The sequence below is a fragment of the Callospermophilus lateralis genome, chromosome 14, assembly GCF_048772815.1.
Source record: "Callospermophilus lateralis isolate mCalLat2 chromosome 14, mCalLat2.hap1, whole genome shotgun sequence".
In the NCBI taxonomy this organism is placed as follows: Eukaryota; Metazoa; Chordata; class Mammalia; order Rodentia; family Sciuridae; genus Callospermophilus; species Callospermophilus lateralis.
In genome coordinates this window covers 19,424,860-19,444,820 of record NC_135318.1, presented here as the reverse complement: position 1 = coordinate 19,444,820, position 19,961 = coordinate 19,424,860, and the positions used below count along the sequence as shown (strand labels likewise).

The window sequence follows — 19,961 nt, the reverse complement described above, 5'->3', positions numbered from 1 at the left end:
TTTTTTTTAAAAGCCCTGCATTTCAATATAATATAACATTTTAAGCAATAAGTTCTCTTACACCTGTATAAACACTGCTGATTTACAATCTACTCCTGCATTTCACTGGCATTCAATAAATTACAAAGGGATACAAGCAAACATGTTTGGTAAATCTCATTGGATACAGTTCACTTTGTAGTTCAAAGAGTTTTGTGCCAGATTTTTTCTTAGCTTCTATATCATAATCATAATCTTAACTTTTAGGCTAATCATGTGATGGTAAGACAAGGGCTATCTCTTCATCTTGGTGCTGCAAGTCTGACATCTAAATTCAGCATCCTGGCAAGTGCTCCTTTGCTTGCACCCCACTCCTTCCTACAGGCTCCTTGATCTTATTTCAGGTCATACTAGTCTTCTATTACAGATCACCTCAAATCTATCTAGGAAGCTGTCATAAACATATTCAACTGCCCTCTTTCCCTGACCTCTATTTTATCATTAGTAGTCACTGTTCTAGCCATTACCTAACAATGAAGTTCCCTCTCAAAGGAGTTTCAAAAGCCCATTGAGAACTGGGGTTGTGGCTCAGTGGTAGAGCACTTGCCCAAGCACAGGTGAGGCAGTGGGTTCCATCCCTGGCACCACATAAAAATAAAGATGTCGTGTCCATCTACATTTTTTGTTTTTTAAGTCAACTGAGAAATTTGTGAAAAACCCCAAGCTTATTACTTTTGGTCAAGGGATGGTTTCGATTAGAAAATAAATTGCCAAAAGCCAAGCTGGTGTGTGTGTGATGTGGGAAAGATACTGGGCTTGAACCCAGTGTCATTTTACCACTAAACTATTATCTCTAGCCCTTATTTTTGGAGATGGGTTTCACAAAGTTGCCCAGAAGAGTCTGGTATTTGCTGCCCCAGCCCAGCCTCCTGAGTTCCTGGGATTATGCGTGGGCTGCAGCCCAAGACCATGCCTCCTATGTCTATCTCTGCCTAGGCAGTCTTGGCATGTAGGCACCAATTCATTTACTTCCCTTTTTCAAAAAAGACACTTCAGCTGTTCTCCCCAACTGAACTTACTAATAATACAATTAAAATCAGATCACAACTATTAGGCTCTTACATATGCTTACCTAATTACTTACTTTAGCTTTCTAAGCCAGATCATATATCTGGCAAAGACCATATCCTATTTTTCCTATATCAAAGGCAGGATTATATGCCTCACCCTAGACACACAACAAACACGTGGGGGGTAGGTACAAGACACCATGAAAAACATTCTAGGTTTTGTTTGGGCGGGAAGGGGGGGGGGAATTGAACCCAGGAGCACTTTACCACTTACATCCCCATCCCTTTTTATTTTCTATTTTGACACAGGAGCTTGCCAAATCGCTCAGGCTGAACTTGAACGTGTGATCCTCCCGACTTGGCCTCTCAAGTTGCTGGGATAACAGGTGTAAGCCATCACTCCCAGATCTAGGTGATTCTTATAAAGTTTAAGCCAGACATGGTGGTGCACTTATAATTTCAGCTACTCAGGAAGCTGAGGCAAAAGGACTTCAAATTTGAGGCCTGGAAAACCTAGCGAAGCCTGTCTCAAAAGACAAAAAGGGTTGTGAATATAGCTCAATGGTAAAGTACCCCTGGGTTAAATCCTCCAGTACCACCAAAATAAATACTGTTTAAGAAAACATCTAAGTGTCATCCTTCCAGCAGAGATGATTTAACAAATATCAACTGAGAGGGCCTTAATATAGAATTAAGTATTTCTTTTGCCAATATATACAGTCAATGCTGTTGCTTTGGATCACAAAGTATGAAAGACTTCCCATTTTCAGATAAGAGGACAGTCACTGCTAAAATAAGGATGCAATCTCTCTCTAGTATGGTGAACTAACCTTGGTGTCCTGGGTTATCTACCAACTGACTTCTGCAGCTGGCCTTTGGCACATTCAACTAGACTTAACTGGAAGAGCTTAGGACTACACAGCATCTGCTACTTTATACCAGATATTGGGCTTTACTGTCCTAGAGATCCTTCTGTTTTTTAACATAGTTCTTCACAAAGACATTTTTGAAATTACCTTCCCATTTTCCATAGGTTGCAAAAATTTCCCTTCTATTTTTGTCCCTCAATATTTAGTTTGGTATTTTGCATTGTTTTCAGAAGAAATCTTCCATCTCCACCTCCATAAATAAATGAAACCAAATCACACAGTTGGAAATCAAGTTTTGTTTTTATATGAACAGAAGTAGGCCATCTAGAAATATTTCAGTTTATTTAAATTGTTAAGTAGAATATGAAACCGAATTTGTAGCTAGTACCAGAGAATGGACTTAACTGTTTGGTGTTTAATGAGAACAGCTTCTACATAGGATCCCAAGAGACTTACAGAAAAGGGGCAAAGCCCTAATATTAAGCAAATAAACTCATGTTTCAAACAGATTATACAAAAATTGATTTATACTCCATTTCCCTTTTTTTTGATATTTAGAAAGTGCAGATTTAACAAAAGGTAGCCATATCCTTTCTATGTACAATGCCAAATATAATTATGCAAACAATAAACTGTCAGTCTGTTACCCAAAAATCCCAGTGTTTAGCTCTCAAACCTTAAGTCACTGAATTGAATAGATTAAAGAGGGTTAAAAGTAAAAAAGCTACTGCCACATTCCAGATAAAGGGAAGCAACCAATACATTAACCTTACAACAATAGGTTTAACCTAAAACTTTTCAAAAAAGCTGTAACATCATTTCATTATTTTTAAGTGAAAAATTAGGGATTATTTGGCAATGCTGCTTTTTACTAGTAAACAATGATAAAGTCAAGTGAGGGAAAAAAACCTAACAACAACAACCAACGAATGAGGCATATAAAATTGTTTTTAGGGCACTATCTGAAAAATTCATGGATTTTCATTGCAGATAAGTCCCTATGTTGTTGTTTATGTGAGCCAAGAGGTCATTAAAATGCGTGTCATGACACAGAAAGACTTTCAATGGAAGCTGCTGTCCTAAACTCAGCCTCTGCTTGAAATGAATCATGCTATTCACAATTATTCCAACAAAGGTATCATCTTAGGATGCTAGCAGCATAGCAAACTTAACCTACCCTATCCTAATGATAAGCAATGAAGCCAAACTAGAAAAGATGAAGTGAAGAAAGGACAGGGTTAGAAACAGCTAGAGATCTTTACACGAGAAGCCTTTTGTTGTCCTTTTTCTAAACCCATGGCAATAAAAGTTTTCTAAGAGGATGTGACCATAGTACTCAAATTAATAATATTCTAAAGTATTTCTAAATCTTAAGGTAAAGACAACTTAACACTGAAAAAGTGTTCTTCAGAGGCCAAATCTCAACACATTTGGCAAACATGTTAATAAAATCCACTCCTCTTTCCTTTTTTTAAAAATCTTTACTGGGCTACCAAACTGCCAGAGGAGTTGCCAAAACGGAGACTACTCAAATTTAGATTAAGAGAGTTATTCTAGGAAAGTGAATAGGATATACACCTAATTAGACAAACCACAACACCCTCCAAACACTAGTGCATGCAATTAACTCTTCCATTTCATAAACTCAATGGACAGACAGGAAGAGAACAATGGAAGAAGAGGTACATAGAAGTAAAACAGCCAATGAAGAAATCTGGGACAGAGGTTTTAGGGAAGAGTATATGAGAGGAAGACAGCAATTAAGTGATCTTTGATAGTAGGCAGTTAGAATTTATCTTTCAGTTTACTTAGCAAGTTACATCAGTGCTTTATGTAAAACTTGACAAACCTACTAGTTTGCCCCTTTCATTTTTAAATAACTCATACCATGAGGTGGTAGGGGAGGAAAAGCAAATAAAGCAGCATGCAGGAAGATGAGACACAAGGAAAAAAGTGGCCAAGGAGAAGAATTGGCGGCAGGAAAAGTTTTAAATAACAAGGCCACTGAAAATGAGACTCAGCAAACCAAAGCTATCATTTCTGCATTACCCTTTGTCCTCAATTAACTACTGTGAAAATTATAGCCAAGCAAACCACAAACATCTTAATGGTTTATATTTGGATGATATGTCTCCTGCACATGCTTCCACCAAAACAAAAAAAGGAAAAACCAAATAAGTTCCTTTCCACATAAGGCACAGGACAAAATTAACCCCATTTACATATTCAAGGCGAAAATGAGTGTTTTCCTGGCTTTTGTTTCTTTTGCTATCACATGTCTATAGATTATAGGGACTCAAGCACATTATCCATGACAGAAAATTCCACTGTTGTACAAAATAAAATTGTTAATTCTAACTTTTATTCTTATACAATTTGTAGAATAGAGTTGAAATGATTGCTATAGGTTTTAATGTTGATAAGAACTGGACTATAATACAACTGAAATGCAGTGGTGAGCTGAGCAAGTACATTTAAAAATGAAGTCACAGACATGATTTTTCTATACATTTTTTTGTTTAAAGAAAATTATAATAAAGTCAGCAAGCAGTCACAGATGAAAGAACAAATAAAATAGGTGGTTTGGATAGTATGATGAGAACAAAAATATCTGTTTAACAGAGTTAAAAATGGACAGAGTGGTTTATTTTGCAGCAAGAAGAGAAACGGGTGGTGGATGGCAACGGGTAGAACAGGAGAACGCTCAGCAACATTTGCTCTTCCAGCCTGTCACACCTCCTCCACTGCTGATATCTACATTTTCACTGTTGGGCTCTTTTACCGGGGTCTGGAACAAACACACAAGAAAAGTAACCATGAATAAATACTGCCATGGAGAAATCAAGATTTAATGTCAATTCATGCAACAAAAGGCAATTATACTAACATGAAATAGGTTTCTTCCCCTATGCAAAGTCAAGATTGGAGGCCATGGTTTTGGTCTTTATTTAGTCTGCTTCCTCCAAGCTATAAAATCTTACAGATATTTCCTGGCAACTTTTACTATAGCTTCTGAAATCATCTCTGCCCTCTTTTCAATAAATTTTGTTATCTCCTAGCCCTACTTCAGTACATTTAGTAAATTTAGAGCCTCTCTCAAAAAAAAAAAAAAAAAAAGCTTGGTGCAATGGCACACACCTGCAATCCCAGTGGCTCAGAAGGCTGAGGCAGGAGGATTATAAATTCAAAGCCAATCTCAGCAAGCTAGGCCCTACACAACTCAGTGAGACCCCATCTCAAAATAGAAACTAAAAAAGGGCTGGGGTGTGGCTCAGTAGTTAAGTGCCCTTGGGTTCATTCCCAGGTACACGAAAAACACACATTCACAAACCAAAAAAACAAACAACAACAACAAAAAATTATAAAGCAAATTGTATAAAACAATGTTGGATCACGTCTAATTTTAGAGATATGACTCTTTTCTGTTTAATTATTATTTGCCTTTTTTTTCCTGGTGGCACTGGGGATTGAACCCATCGCCTTGTGCATATGAGTAGAAGCAAGCACTCTACTGACTGAGCTATATATATCCCCAGCTCCTATTATTATCTCTGCCTTTTTTAGGCTGCAGCCTATAGTACTGTATCATTGTTTTAAAAAGGCAATCTCAGCTAATATTAAAAGTGAAGGAGCAAAATGCAAAGTTACATGATTCAGGTGGGAAATGGATACAGAAAAAAATTCAAAGGACATACACCAAAATGTTACCAGTAAAATTCATACATGGTAGACTCCTGGGTGATTTTCTCTCTTTTCTGTATCATCCTGTATTTTCCCAATATCTAAATATTACCCCCACCAACACACAGTGCATTACTGGGGATTGAACCCAGGGGAGCTCAACAACTGAACTATACCCCCAGCCCTTTTTATTTTACGATAGGATCTTGATAAATTGCTCAGGTGGGGGTCTTGAAGTTGTGAACCTATGAGTTTGGGGATTAGTTATATACCACCACTTTTTACTTATTATTTTAAATGTTTGAACCTTGGAAATAAATTACCTATTCAAATAGTTAAGTTTAAAATACATTTAAAAAAATATTTTTAGTTATAGATGGACATAATACCTTAGTTTTTTTATGTGGTACTGGGGATCAAATCCAGTGCTTCACATATGCTAGGTGAGCGCTCTACCACTGAGCCACAACCCAGGTCCCAAGTTTAAATTGGGGGGGAGGGGTACTAGGGATTGAACTGGGGGGCACTCAGCCACTCAGCCTCACCCCCAGCCCTATTTCGTATTTTACTTAGAGACAGGGTCTCACTGAGTTATTTAGCTCCTTGACATTGCTGAGGCTGGCTCTGAACCAGTGATCCTTCTGTCTCAGCCTCCCAAATTGCAGAGATTACAGGCATGTGCCATCCGCATACCAAGGTTAAAATACTTTAAATTGCTTTCAATCTAAACTTAATTCTAATGTGAAGCAAAATTACATTTGATGTTTTAACACATAACTTTATTGCAAAGACTATGTATGTGTTTGAAACGAACAAAAACAGCAATTAGAGATGTGCAAATCAAAACTACTCTAAAATACCATCTCACTCCATTCAGAATGGCAGCTATTATGAAGACAAACAATAATAAGTGTTGGCGAGGATGTGGGGGAAAAGGCATACTCATACATTGCTGGTGGGACTGCAAATTGGTACAGCCAATATGGAAAGCAGTATGGATTCCTTGGAAAACTAGGAATGGAACCACCATTTGACCCAGCTATCCCTCTCCTTGGTTTATACCCAAAGGACTTAAAAACAGCATACTACAGAGACACAGCCACATCAATGTTTATAGCAGCACAATTCACAATAGCTAAACTATGGGACCAACCTAGATGCCCTTCTAGATGAATGGATTAAAAAATGTGGCATATATACACAATGGAATATTACTCAGCAATAAAAGAGAATAAAATCATGGCATTTGCAGGTAAATGGATGTAGCTGGAGAAGATAATACTAAGTGAAGTTAGCCAATCCCCCCCAAAAAACAAATGGCGAATATATTCTCTGATATAAGGTGACTGACTCATAGTGGGGTAGGGAGAGGGAGCATGGGAAGAACAGACGAACTCTAGATAGGGCAGAGGGGTGGGAGGGGGAAGGGAAGGTGCAGGGGGTTGGCAATGATGGTGGAATGTGATAGTCATCATTATTCAAAGTACATGTATGAAGACATAAATTGGTGTGAACATACTTCATATACAGAGATATGAAAAATTGTGTTTCTATATGTGTAATAAGAACTATGACACATTCCTCTGTCATGTATTTAAAAAATAAAAGAAAGAAAGAAAGAAAAGAAAAAAACAAAAAGCTACCTGATCCCCCATCCCCAAATGGGGACTGAATTCTGCAGTGCTTAACCACTGAGCCACATCCCCAACCCTTTTTGAGAGAGGGTCTTGCTAAATTACCTAGGGCTTCACTAAGTTGCTGAGGTTGGTTTTGAGCTTGGGATCCTCCTGCCTTAGCCTCCCAAGTCACTAGGATTATACAGGTGGGTGCTACTGTGCATGGCTAGTCTGAGATCTTTATGCCTCTATCTATACCTTAACTTTTATATGATAATAAGGAAGCTTTTCCTCAACAGAACACAAATTATATAATGATAATATAATACTATTCAAAGAAATGCCAAGAAGATCAAATTTCATAGTATAGACAGGAAGAAATTAGGAAGACCAAAATGCCCAGAAACAAGGGTATTTCAGTAACTTGTGTGATGACTCCTGTCAGTCATATTCTGCCTATCTAGCCTGGCCTGTAATTTTTCATCCTTAACCATCAATCTCTGAAATACCAAGTTATCTTCCACTGATTAAGAAAAAACATTTTTCTGCTGCTTTTATTCTCTTTATTTTAAATATCTGTTTTCCCTAGCCAACATAGTATTTTTCTACTCTACTTTTTCAAATTTAATTTTTACCTTCAAGGCATTCTAACAGGTTTTATCTTTACCTACTTGTTAAATATTTTTTTTTTTTAGATTGTTTGATGAAAACAAAATTGGACACAGGGGTGTTCCATCACTGAACTAATCCCCAGTCCTTTATAAAATTTTTGTTTTGAGACAGGTCTTACTACTTTTCTCAGACTGGCTTCAAACTTTCAATCCTCCCCTCAGCCTCCTGAGCTCTTGTGTATGTATCACTTTAGATTCACTTCTTATCTTGAATTATCAATGGCAATACAAAGGATCCATTAAGAGAAACAAATCCACTTGGGCATAGCTCCCATGCTTGTATTCCAGCTGGGTTAATAGGATGCAAGTTTGAGGCTAGCCTGGGAAATTTAGTGAGACCCTGTCTCAAAACAGAAAATAAAAAGGGCTGGAGATGTAGGTGTGTGCTAAAAATTCCTGGGTTCAATCCCTAGTACTAGGGGAGGGTAAGAAAGAGAAAGAGGGAGCACATAAAAGAAATAAGTTCAAGAGTGAAAAAGTTGAATCAAGGGGCTAGGCTGGGGGTATCGTTCAGTGGTAGTGCTTGCCTAGCAAACCCTGGGTTTGGTTTTCAGTGCACATGCGCATGTGCGCACACACAAAGCTGGAAATATGAACCCAGGGATTGGAGAGTAGCTATGAGAGCTCAGAGAGCAACTGTTGGTTCTGACTAGATCTGTCAGATTGCTAATGGCTTTTAGCAATCTGGCTAGAAATTCCTTACTTCCCTCCAGAGGATAATGGGTACAGGAAAAAATACCACCCAAACCCAAATTTCACACATAAATCAGTATTTTTGAAAAGATAAGAGGGGCTGGGTTGTAGCTCAGTGGTAGAGTGCTTGTCTCAAATGCATGAGGCACTGGGTTTGATCCTCAGCACCACTTAAAAATAAATAAATAAAATAAAATAAAATAAAATAATCTTATTTAAAAAAATATTCCATTGAGACACCCAGCAAAGTAAAAATAAGAACTTAGGGGCTGGAATTGTAGCTCAGAGGTGTTTGCCTTGTACATGTGAGGCACTGCATTCGATTCCCAGCACCACATATAAATAATAAAATAAAGGACCATCAACAACTAAAAATAAATAAATAAATAGAACTTACCTTTCGAAGGATATCTTCAGCTAATGTGAGGAACGCCTTTTCAATGTTTATATTTGCTTTTGCACTAGTCTCAAAAAATCTAATACCATGCTCCCTTGCAATCTAAAATAGAAGCAAAATAGCATTGTAAAATTATCACATATGGGTTGTCAAGTGGTTACAACATCAACTGATGTAACATCTTAGAAAATACTAATTTTATTCTGAAGACAACAGTCTCAGATAGAGCATATAAAGTAGATTATTTTAATGAGTCAAACTCTTTCAAAAAACAAACAAAACAGAAGTAATCAAAATAACCCTCTTCTTACCCCAAGAATTTATTTCAGATATTCTAAATCATATATTTCAGTCTAGGAGTGAACTTAAATTAGAAAGTCTGTGTGACTTAAACTACTTTCCCTACTTCCCCCACACATATAGGCTTTTGATTTTCAAAATTTGGAATCACACTAATTAATACATTTCTTTAAAGTGCTAAGATGAAAAACTAAGAATTCTTTATTTGTATTTTTCCTTCTATAGCTTAAACAAAGTTAAAAATGCTATAGCCACAGATCTGATTATCCTATATATGTTGGATATGTACTGAAAAATATTCACTCAAAAGATAAGCTACTGTTTTCAACAAGCATTTTAAAAACTATGTAACTAGGGGCTGGGGATGTGGCTCAAGCGGTAGCGCGCTCGCCTGGCATGCGTGCGGCCCGGGTTCGATCCTCAGTACCACATACAAACAAAAGATGTTGTATCCGCCGATAACTAAAAAAAAAAAATAAATATTAAAAAGTTCTCTCTCTCTCTCTCTCTCCTCTCTCACTCTCTCTTTAAAAAAACAAACAAACAAAAAAAAACTATGTGACTAGCTTAATGTACTCCATCACCACCAGAATCAAGACAATCAAATACAGAATTATCTCCACAATGAATGGCCAGCATTGCTAAGCATGGTGGCTCATGCCTGTAATCCTAATGACTCAGGAGGCTGAAGCAACAGGATCACAAGTTTGAGGCCAGCCTAGCCAACTTACAGAGACTCTATCTCAAAATAAAATAAAAGGGCTGGGATGTAACTTGCCTTCCATGCACAATGTCCTGAGTTAATCCCCGGTTCAAAAAAGGAAAACACAAAACAAACAAGTAAATAAAGTGCTGGGTGTAGCTCAGTGGTAGATTACACCTGGGCTCAATCCACAATATTGCAAAAAAAAGAAAAGAAAAGAACAATATGTCAATTTCAATAAAAGACTCTTACCTGTTCTCCTTTGCCTTTAGGTACAACTCTTTTATCGTCCATATCACATTTGTTTCCTAGTAACATTCTTTCCACATCTTCATTGGCGTGCTAAAATGAAATGAAATTCTACTTTTACACACTACATGAATCATGACTTGATATTTTCCAAACATGACTTTATTTTTCTCAATTAGTATCATTTTCATAATATAAAAGTTTTAAAGAAATTACTGTAAAATTTGTTAAAAGCCTACACAAACTCTTAAAATTACCTAGCAAAAGAGACACAATTCCTAAGAAATATCCATGCCAAATGTTATTCCCCCCTAGAGGAGGCTGTCTACTTTCTAGATATAGTCTCAACAAAAAAGGTGACACAGGCAAAACTTTGTCACTGGAAATCCTATATATAATCTAAACCCAAGCTGAATCATGATATTAGATTTTATAATACATACTACCTTATAAAAGTTCTAATTTAAAAATTTATGGAGTCCTCAAAGTGTCAAATAACTACCACTGCTGGATTATAAGAAGCTCCCACACAGTAAAATCAGTTAAAAACAAAAGGTCACCCCCATTGAAATCACAATGCTATTTTCCCGGCAAAATAGAAAGATCCATCCTAAAATTCATATGGAATCTAAAAGGGCTTCAAATAGCCCACAATGAGAAAAATATATATACATGTATAAATTAAAATACTGTAAATATGCTACAATGAAAACCATTATTTTAAAACTGTAATAATTGTCAGGGTAATTTAAAGAGCCAATTTTTTTAACCTTAAAAAATATATATATATATATAAGGCTGCGATGAAGCTCAGCGGCAGAGCATGTGCTCAGTAAGGCACTGGGTTCAATCCCCAACACACACACACTCACTCTCACTCACACACACACACATACTCTCTCTCTCTCTCACTAAATCCCTGATTTCAAGACTGTGTGGTATTGGCATAAAGGCAAACATACACACTAATAGCTTTGGCACAACAAATATCCATCAAGGCAGTGAAAAGACAACCAGTAAATGGAGAAAATATTTGCAAATCATACATTTGATAAGAGATTAGTATCTAAAAAACTCAACAACACAAACCAACCCAATTAAAAAAATAAGCAAAGCTGGGCACAGTGGCAACACCTCCAATCCCTGCAGTTTGGTAGTCTGAGGCAGGAGGACTGCGAGTTCAGTCAGCCTTAGCAACTTAGTGAGGCACTAAGCAACTTGGCAAGATCCTGTCACTAAATAAAATACAAAAAACAGCTGAGAATGTGGCTCAGTAGTTAAGTGCCCCTAGGTTCATTCCGCAGTAGCAAATAAAATAAAACAAACAAACAAACAAAAAAAGGTGCACAGACATTTCTTAAAAAAAGAGAAACAGCTGGAAGTGATGGTATATGTCTGTAATCCCAGAGACTTGGGAGGCCTAGGAAAGAAAGATTGCAAGTTGAAGGCCAGCCTCAGAAATTTAGTAAGCCCCTGCTCAACTTAGTGAGACCCTGTCTCAAAATAAAACATAAAAAGGGCTCTGGAGGGGCTGGGATTGTGGCTCAGCTGTAGAGCTTTCCCCTAGCATGGGTGGGACTCGGGTTCAATCCTCAGCACCACATAAAAAGGCATTGTGTTGTGTCCATCTATAACTAAAAAAAAATAAATATACATATATTTTTTTAAAAGGGCTCTGGATGTGGCTCAGTGGTAAAGCACTTCTGGGTTTAATCCCAAGTACAGGGGGGGCAGTGGGGGGATAAGGCTGAGGTTGTGGCTCAGTGGTAAAGCACTTGCCTAGCATGTGTGAGGCACTGGGTTCAATTCTCAGTACCACATATAAATAAATCAATAAAATAAAGGTCCATCAATGTCTAAAACAAAATTAAAGAAAAAAAAATGAACAATAAGCATATGAAAAGAGGCTTAATATCAATAATCATTAGGCAAACGCAAACCAAAACCACAATGAGATGCCACTTAGTACAGTATTTAAAAAGAACAACAGAAATGAAGTGTTAATAATTTTAAAAAAAAGAAAGAAAAGAAAACAAGTGGTGACAGGGTTGTGGAGAAATCAAAATCTATATTTATTCTTTTTTAAAAATATATTTTTAGATGTTGAATGTACTTTTTAAAAAAATTCATTTATTTATATGTGGTGCTAAGAAATCAAACCCAGTGCCTCACACATGCTAGGCAAGTGCTCTACCTCTGAGCCACAACCCATCCCCTAAAATCTATATTCATTCTTGGTGGGGAATATAAAATGCTACTATCACTGTGGGAAACAGTTTGGCAGTTCCTCAAAAAGTCAAACGAAGAATCACCAAATGATCCAGCAATTCCACTTCTAGGTATATAACCAAAAGAATGTAAAGCAGGGACCAAAGCAGAGATGTGTACACCAATGTTCATAGTAGCATTATTCACAAAAGTGAAAGAGTAGAAATGATCCAAGTATCCAAAGATGAATGAATAAACAAAATGTGACACACACACACATACAATGGAATATTGAATTCTGACACATATCACAATACAGATGAACCTTCAAGGCTTTATGGTAAATGAAATTAACTGGTTACAAAAGAATAAATGCTGTAGGACTCCACTTATATGAGGTACCTGTAATAGTTGAGGCAGAAAAGAGAATAACAGGGGCTGGGAGAAAGGGGAGTTATTTTTTAATAGATATTAGTTTAGGAAGATGAAAAAATTCTAGAGAAGATGTTGACAGTTGAACAACAGTAAAATCTATTGTTAATACCAATGAACTTGTTACCAAAAAATATCAACCACAATAAAAGTAGGTTGTGTGGTTGGTTGTTTTTATGGTTCTGAGGATTGAAGGTAGGGGCTTGTACATGTAAGCATGTGGTCTACCGCTGAGCTCCGTTTCCAGGCCTAAAAAAAGTGTTTAAAAACAAAAAAACACCAAATGACTGCAGTTCAGTTACTTCATAACGTAAGACAGCGTATCTAAGGTTAGAAAGAAATTAATAATACAAAATATTATAAAGAAACGATCTAGGGATTCTATGGTCTTATCTTAACTCAGTATCTCCTAATTCATGTTACTGCTAAAACAAAGGCAACTTTGGCAAATGTCCACTATCAACCAACAATACACCAAGTGCAATATGCTAAAATTGTTAAGAGGCACTCTTCATTTGGAATCTGGATGTACTTCAGGGGCTTCAAGAATTCTAAATAAACACATCACCTGAAATAATCAATAACTGATCACTTCAAAGAGTGGAGTTTCCAAGACATTAATGTGAACTTCCACTAAAACAGAAGACACTTTGATTACGTATAGTTTTAAAGGCTATTCTACTAAGGACACTCTTAAGTTAAGGCATAAGCAAGCCAATGGAAGGAAGCCAATAAATGATCAATAAAGGTCAAAAAGGGTAAAACTCCATTAAATGTAAACAGAAGAGTTAAGGTATTTTGAGCCTGGTTTAAAAAAAATAACAAAGCTTTGGTAACTTGACCACCAATTTATAGCATAAAATATCTCCATAACCATATACGTTACTATTCTGAGTATAATGAGGAAATGGTAAAATTCTACAGTGTAAATGTTTAGGAGCTTAAAAACATATCTGAAAGTAAACCTGAAAAAAATTAGACCTTAGAGCCCTAAACTGTCAACGTCAATCCCAGAGCAGCACCATTCCATAAAAGACAGTGGTGATCACATCCTGGGATCAGGGTGAGTTTCCTTCAGGTTCTAGCGCAAATTAAAACGGACTAGCCTGTGGCCAGACTTGCTGTACAAGTTCCTTTTCAACCACTTATTTATTAGCCTTGCTTCCTGATGGGGTTAGGAACCTCTTACCCAAAGAGGGCATGGGGGAAAGTTCAAATTAGATCCAATTCAGTTATCATTAAAACCATTAGCAATGATCTGGAAGACTTCTAAACCATTCCTTTCTCTTTAGAATTGGTGCATATGCTTTTCCCCCCTCAGACAGGAAATTTGGAATTGCATTTGTATTGACTCACAGTAGGCTGTACTTATTGTTTTGTTTTGTTTTGTTTTAATTCACAATACCTTTATTTCACTCATTTATTTTTTACATGGTGCTGAGGATCAAACCCAGGGTCCTGTGCGTGCAAAACGAGTGTTCTATCGCTGAGCCACAACCCCAGTCCCCCCCCCCCCCGAATACTTATTGTTAAAAATTTCACTAGGAAATTAAAAAGCTTCTGTTGCATTAATGGTGTTCATTCTTAGTATGACTAGCAACCTATATAAGCAAGGCACTGAATTTTATATAACACGTTATGACTTAGCTAGATGTTGTAATTATCAGAAATTCTTTTCAAAGTATTATATTAAAAAAAATTATTATATTTTAGTAACAGAACTTATTAATTCTTGGCTCCTTAACTACTTTTTTTTTGGTACTGGGGGTTGAACCCAGGGGCACTTTATCACTGAGCCAAATCCCTAGGCTTTTTTATTTACTTATTTTTAGCTTGAAAAAGGGTCTCACTAAGGGGCTGACCTTGAACTTGCCATCCTTTTGCCTTAGTCTCCTATGTCACTGGGATCACAGGTGTGTGCCAGCATACCCATCCCCATCTTTTTTAAAAAGGCTATGTTTTCAAATTCAGAAATGAAAAACTATTAACATTATCCAAGAAAGATATATTTCTGAGTTCATTAAATAATAACACATTCCTACTAGTCTAGGAAACTAAGTATTTTCTTGGCTCACATTTTTTCCCCTAATTATTGTTCCTTTTACATAGTAAAAAAAGAGATCTGTAGTGGGGCTAAGAAAAAACCTAAGGGGCTGGGATTGTGGCTCAGCGGTGGAGCACCCGTCTAGCACAGGCGGGACCCAGGTTCGATCCTCAGCACCACATAAAATTAAAGGCATTGTGCTGTGTCCATCTATACCTAAAAAAAAAAAGGAAATAATTAAAAAAAGAAAAAACCTAAGAAACAGCTGGAATATTCTTCTCTAAACAACAAACACAAGAACTTAAAAGTTCAAAACAGCATTGAACAAACCTTTACAGCTAAGATTACAGCAATACTAATGCATCAAGCACCATGAGGTTAATGTAGGCTTCACTGCCAAACAGGGAACCATATCATTCTGACTATACAGGACTTTTTTCATACATTTCTTATGCCAATAAGCATTTAAATCTTTTTCATTGAAATGCACAAAACCTATACAATCATATCAGGCAAAACCACACAAAGACAAATTGGTAGATGCACCACATAGACACACCCACAGAGACATGTTTATGAGGAGCACAAACATGTCTATTCATATATATTACACAAGCAGACTATAACTAGCTTAAAAATCAACTTATTTCCTAAGATAATAATTCAAAGAGATAAGGGGGTCTCTCAACTTCAGTACAACTGATATTCTGGGCCAGATAATTCAAGAGGTTTGTTCTGTCCGTTGTAGGATGTTTAGCAGCATCCCTGGCTTCTACCTATTTGATTCAAGTAACATTCTTCTTGTGCCCCAGTTGTGGCAGCCAAAAATATTTCCACATATCATCAAGTGTTCTCTTAAAGGTAAAACTGCCCCTAGTTTGAATAGAAAACACTGTTCATTGCTATTAAATAAATTAGAGGTGCCAAGTAACTTCAAAGGATATTTAAATTCAGTAATTAACCATGAAAACATTTAAAAAACCAAGGTATGTTTACAAATATAAACCTCAAAGTTGTTTTAATATGCAAATAGTAACAAGATCCTGTCCAAAAAAAAATTTTTAAAGCATATGTTATAAAAATTGGAGCTAAAACATGAAACTAAGTTTCCTAAGGAGTTGTCTAAAGTTGAGGCCTTTAGTCCAAAGCACCTCTTTGTGAACATCTCTAAAGCAAAAGTAGTTATGGTAATTGAGAATACAGTCCAAGTGTGCTTTAAAGAGTTAGTTATAGTGAAATTCAAATGCTAGGAGGCAGCAATAATTCCAAAAAGAAGCCATCTAAGATGTAGAATGAACAGATATGCTTTTATAAATTTACTTTATAAAAAATAGGTATCTTCACGTGCAATGAAATGGCATTATTTTCTGTTAAGATTTTTACAGTATTAGTACTCTGTGTATTTTTAAATGCCTAGAAACAATATAACATTTCCACAACTTAAAAGCAATTTTTAAAATTGCTAGGGCTGGGAATCTAGTTCAGTGGCAGAGAACTTTGCCTGGCATACATGAAGCCTGGGATTGATCCCCACTATTACAAAAAAAAAAAAAAAAAAAAAAAATGAAGCCAGGTATAGTGGCACATGCTTGCAATTCCAGCTGCTCAGAAAGATGAGGCTGGAGGATGCAAGTTTGACACCAGATGGGCAACTTAGCAAGACAGTATTAAAAGGTTTAAAAACAAACAAACAAAAAAAAGTGTTAAAGTGCCCCTGGGCTTAATATCCCCAGTTCTGAGAGAAGTGTGTGGGGTGGGTAATCATTGGAAAAATTTTCATTCAGAGACAAGCATTGTAGAACAGCACTGGCTGTTTCTATTCGGGGCCATCTTATAAGATAGCCGTACAGTTTCTAGATAAACTAGTAATTTTGCCTTGGATGGGATTTTAGATAGAATGGCCAAAAGTTTAAGATGGAAGCATTTATACGATTTCTAGGTCTTACCTCATCTATGTTTCTAAGCCATTTGCTGATGTTTTCAAAACTTTTACCATTGGTGATGTCATATACTAGCATGATACCCATTGCTCCTCTGTAGTAGGAGGTTGTGATGGTGTGAAATCGCTCCTGGCCTGCTGTATCCCTGAAATAAACGTCAATAATTTTATTAAGCATTTTGATATTACTACATTACAGATAAAGGACAAACAGTAGAATAGTTTGGTAAAATAGAGATTAAAATACTCTCTAGTCAGGCACAACTGAATGTGCTTGTAGTCCTAGCTACTCTGGAGTCCGGGAGGCAGGAAGATGGCTGGAGTCCAGAAGTCTGAGAGAGCAGCCTGGGCACAGGGAAACCCCTGCTCAAAACAAAACACATACACACACACACACACACACACAAAAAAAAAAAAAAAAAAAAAAAAAAAAAAAAAAAAACAAGCAAGCAAGCAAAAAAACCCTGAAACTCCATGATCTACCACAAAGCCAAAACAGAACAAACACTCATTTAAGTCTTAATTGGCAAACAATATGGTTCTTCATGTATATATATATATATAAACACCTTTTAGTTGAAGGAAGTTAACGAGTTAACCATTGTGAATGAAAATCTAGAAGGGAAAACAGTAGAAAGAGATAAATAAAACTCTGGAAGTTATTTAATAGATACCAGCAAGCACCATAAAAATTCTTGGAATTCCATCTTATTTAACCATTTAATTTTATAATGTAACACAAAAGCATGTGGAATTTTAGGAACATTTAAGGACAACAACATGACATTTAGGATCATTTACAAAAGTTGTAAAGATAACTTCATTTATAAATAGTGAAAGATATAGGTAAATAGCATTTTCATTATTATTTAATGCCTTCATGTCAAAGGTTTAATATATGTTTTGCTCCAGTTATGATACCCTCTCATTTTCATTACCAAATTCTTTCTCTTCTATGGATCATCATTCTTACCACTAATCGCTCTTCATCACTGAGCCACCTCTCCAGTCCTTTTTATTTGAGACATGGAATTTTTAAATTGCTGAGGATGGCCTCAAACTTGTGATCCTCCTGCCTCAGCCTGCTGAGTGGCTGGGATTACAGGTATGCATCAGAATGCCCAGAAGTCTTTTTTTTTAAAAAGCAAAAATAAACTCTACCCCCAACTCCACATCTCTCCCACTAACAATTTCTCTGTTCTTTCCAACTAACATTTTTTTAACTTTAATTTTAAAATATAATCATAGCCTTAGAGGAAGTTATAAAAGCAGTAGAGAAAGGTCCTGAGCATCTTACCCAGCTTTTCCCAATGGTTTATATACACACACACACATATAAAATAATATCTTAAATATATGACAGCAGAATGCATTACAATTCTTATTACACATATAGAGCACAAATTTTTGTATCTCTGGTTGTATACATAGTATATTCACCCTAATGATAATATTTTATAAAATCCTAGCAGAATAGCAAAACCAGGAAATTAACACTAATACAATCTACAGAATTATTCAGACTTTTTTTTCCACTATGAACTTACTTGTATATGTGTGCATACATATACATATATATATATACGTCTGCAATTTTATCACTTAAGAGATTTTCATAATCACCACCAACAAGCAGAGAACTGCAAATCATCACCACTCCCACAGTTCCTGAACTAGGGCCAATTACCAGTTTTTCATGTCTAAAATTTTATCATTCTTCAGAATGTTATATAAATAGAAATGACACAATACGCTACCTTTTGAAATTGGCATTTATCATTTTTTCAGCATAATATCCTAGAGATCCTATCCAAGTTGTTCATGTAATGTGAGTCTGTCACATTTAATTGCTGAGCAGTATTCTGTGGTGTAGATATGCCACAATTCATTTAATTATTTCCCAATGTAAAGACACTTGAGTTGTTTCCAGTTCTTGGCAATTACAGATAAAGTTCTATGAACATTCATGTACAGATTTCTGGTTGGACATGTTTTCATTTCTCTGAGATAAATATCCAGGAATGTTATTTTTGAGCCACATCTTTTTAAAAAAATATTTTTATTAGCTGTTGATGGACCTTTATTTTATTTATTTATTTATATGCGGTGCTGAGAATCGAACCCAGTGCCTCACACAAGCTAGGCAAGTGTTCTACCACTGAGCCACATCTCCAGCCTTGAGTCACATCTTAAGTGTATATAATCATTAAACTTTTCCAGAGTAGCTGCTACGTACAACCTTCACTAGCGAAGTATGAGATATAGTTTCTCTATATCCTCAGGAGCATTTGATGTTGGCATTAGTTTTTGCTTTTGTTACTTAGTTGTTTTCATCAGGTACATGCAAACGATGATAACTCATCATCATTTTATTTGTTATTTCTTTATGGCTAAGATGTTGAATAATTTTTAATGTACTTAATTACTTGTCATTCATATATCCTCTGTTTCTTATCTTTTGCCCATTTTCTGAAAGATGGGTTTTTTTGTTGTTGTTGTTGTTATTTCTGTGGTGATGGGAATCAAATCTAGGGCCTTGCACGTGTTAGGCAAGTACTCCACCACTGAGTTACACTCCTACCCTTTTTAAATTTTTGAGACAGAGTATGGTTAGATTGCCCAGGCTGGCCTTGAACTTGCAATCCTCCTGCCTCAGCCCAGAGTAGCTGGGATTACACCCAGCTGCTTGTTTGCCTTTTTACTGGTGACTTTTCAAAGTTCTTTTCATATATAAGCCATCTGTCAGATATGTAGTTTGCAAATAGTTTCTCCAGGTCTGTAACTAGTCTTTTTATTCTTCTGAACAGGTTTTTGTTGATGCTCAATTTACTGATTTTAAAAAATGAATCAAGTTTTTAATGTCACGTCTAAGAACTCTTTCTTCATCTAGTCTTTGTTAAAAATATTTTTTAGTTGTCAATGGACCTTTATTTATTTATTTATATGTGGCGCTGAGAATCAAACCTAGTGCCTCACATGTGCTAGGCAAGTGCTCTACCACTAAGACACAACCCCAGACCTCTCTTAGTCTTATTTCCAAAAGATTTCTCACATTTGTATCTAAAAGTCTAAGGTTTATTAAATAGAGCACATATTTTGATTTAACTTCA

The 19,961-nt window shown here is 36.2% G+C and overlaps 1 protein-coding gene across 1 annotated transcript in view; it reads right to left on the bottom strand.

Moving 5' to 3' along the window:
- Positions 1 to 2,199: 2,199 nt before the first annotated feature.
- The window catches only part of Rab10 (RAB10, member RAS oncogene family), an 88,478-nt gene continuing 70,716 nt past the window's right edge, over positions 2,200 to 19,961 (bottom strand). The window contains exons 3-6 of the mRNA XM_076832725.2: positions 16,859 to 16,997; positions 10,232 to 10,321; positions 8,977 to 9,078; positions 2,200 to 4,706 (exon numbers count right to left, since the gene is read on the bottom strand). Coding sequence (XP_076688840.1) covers positions 4,623 to 4,706; positions 8,977 to 9,078; positions 10,232 to 10,321; positions 16,859 to 16,997 — 415 coding nt within the window. The 3' untranslated portion in view covers positions 2,200 to 4,622. The remainder of the gene's footprint in view (positions 4,707 to 8,976; positions 9,079 to 10,231; positions 10,322 to 16,858; positions 16,998 to 19,961) is intronic.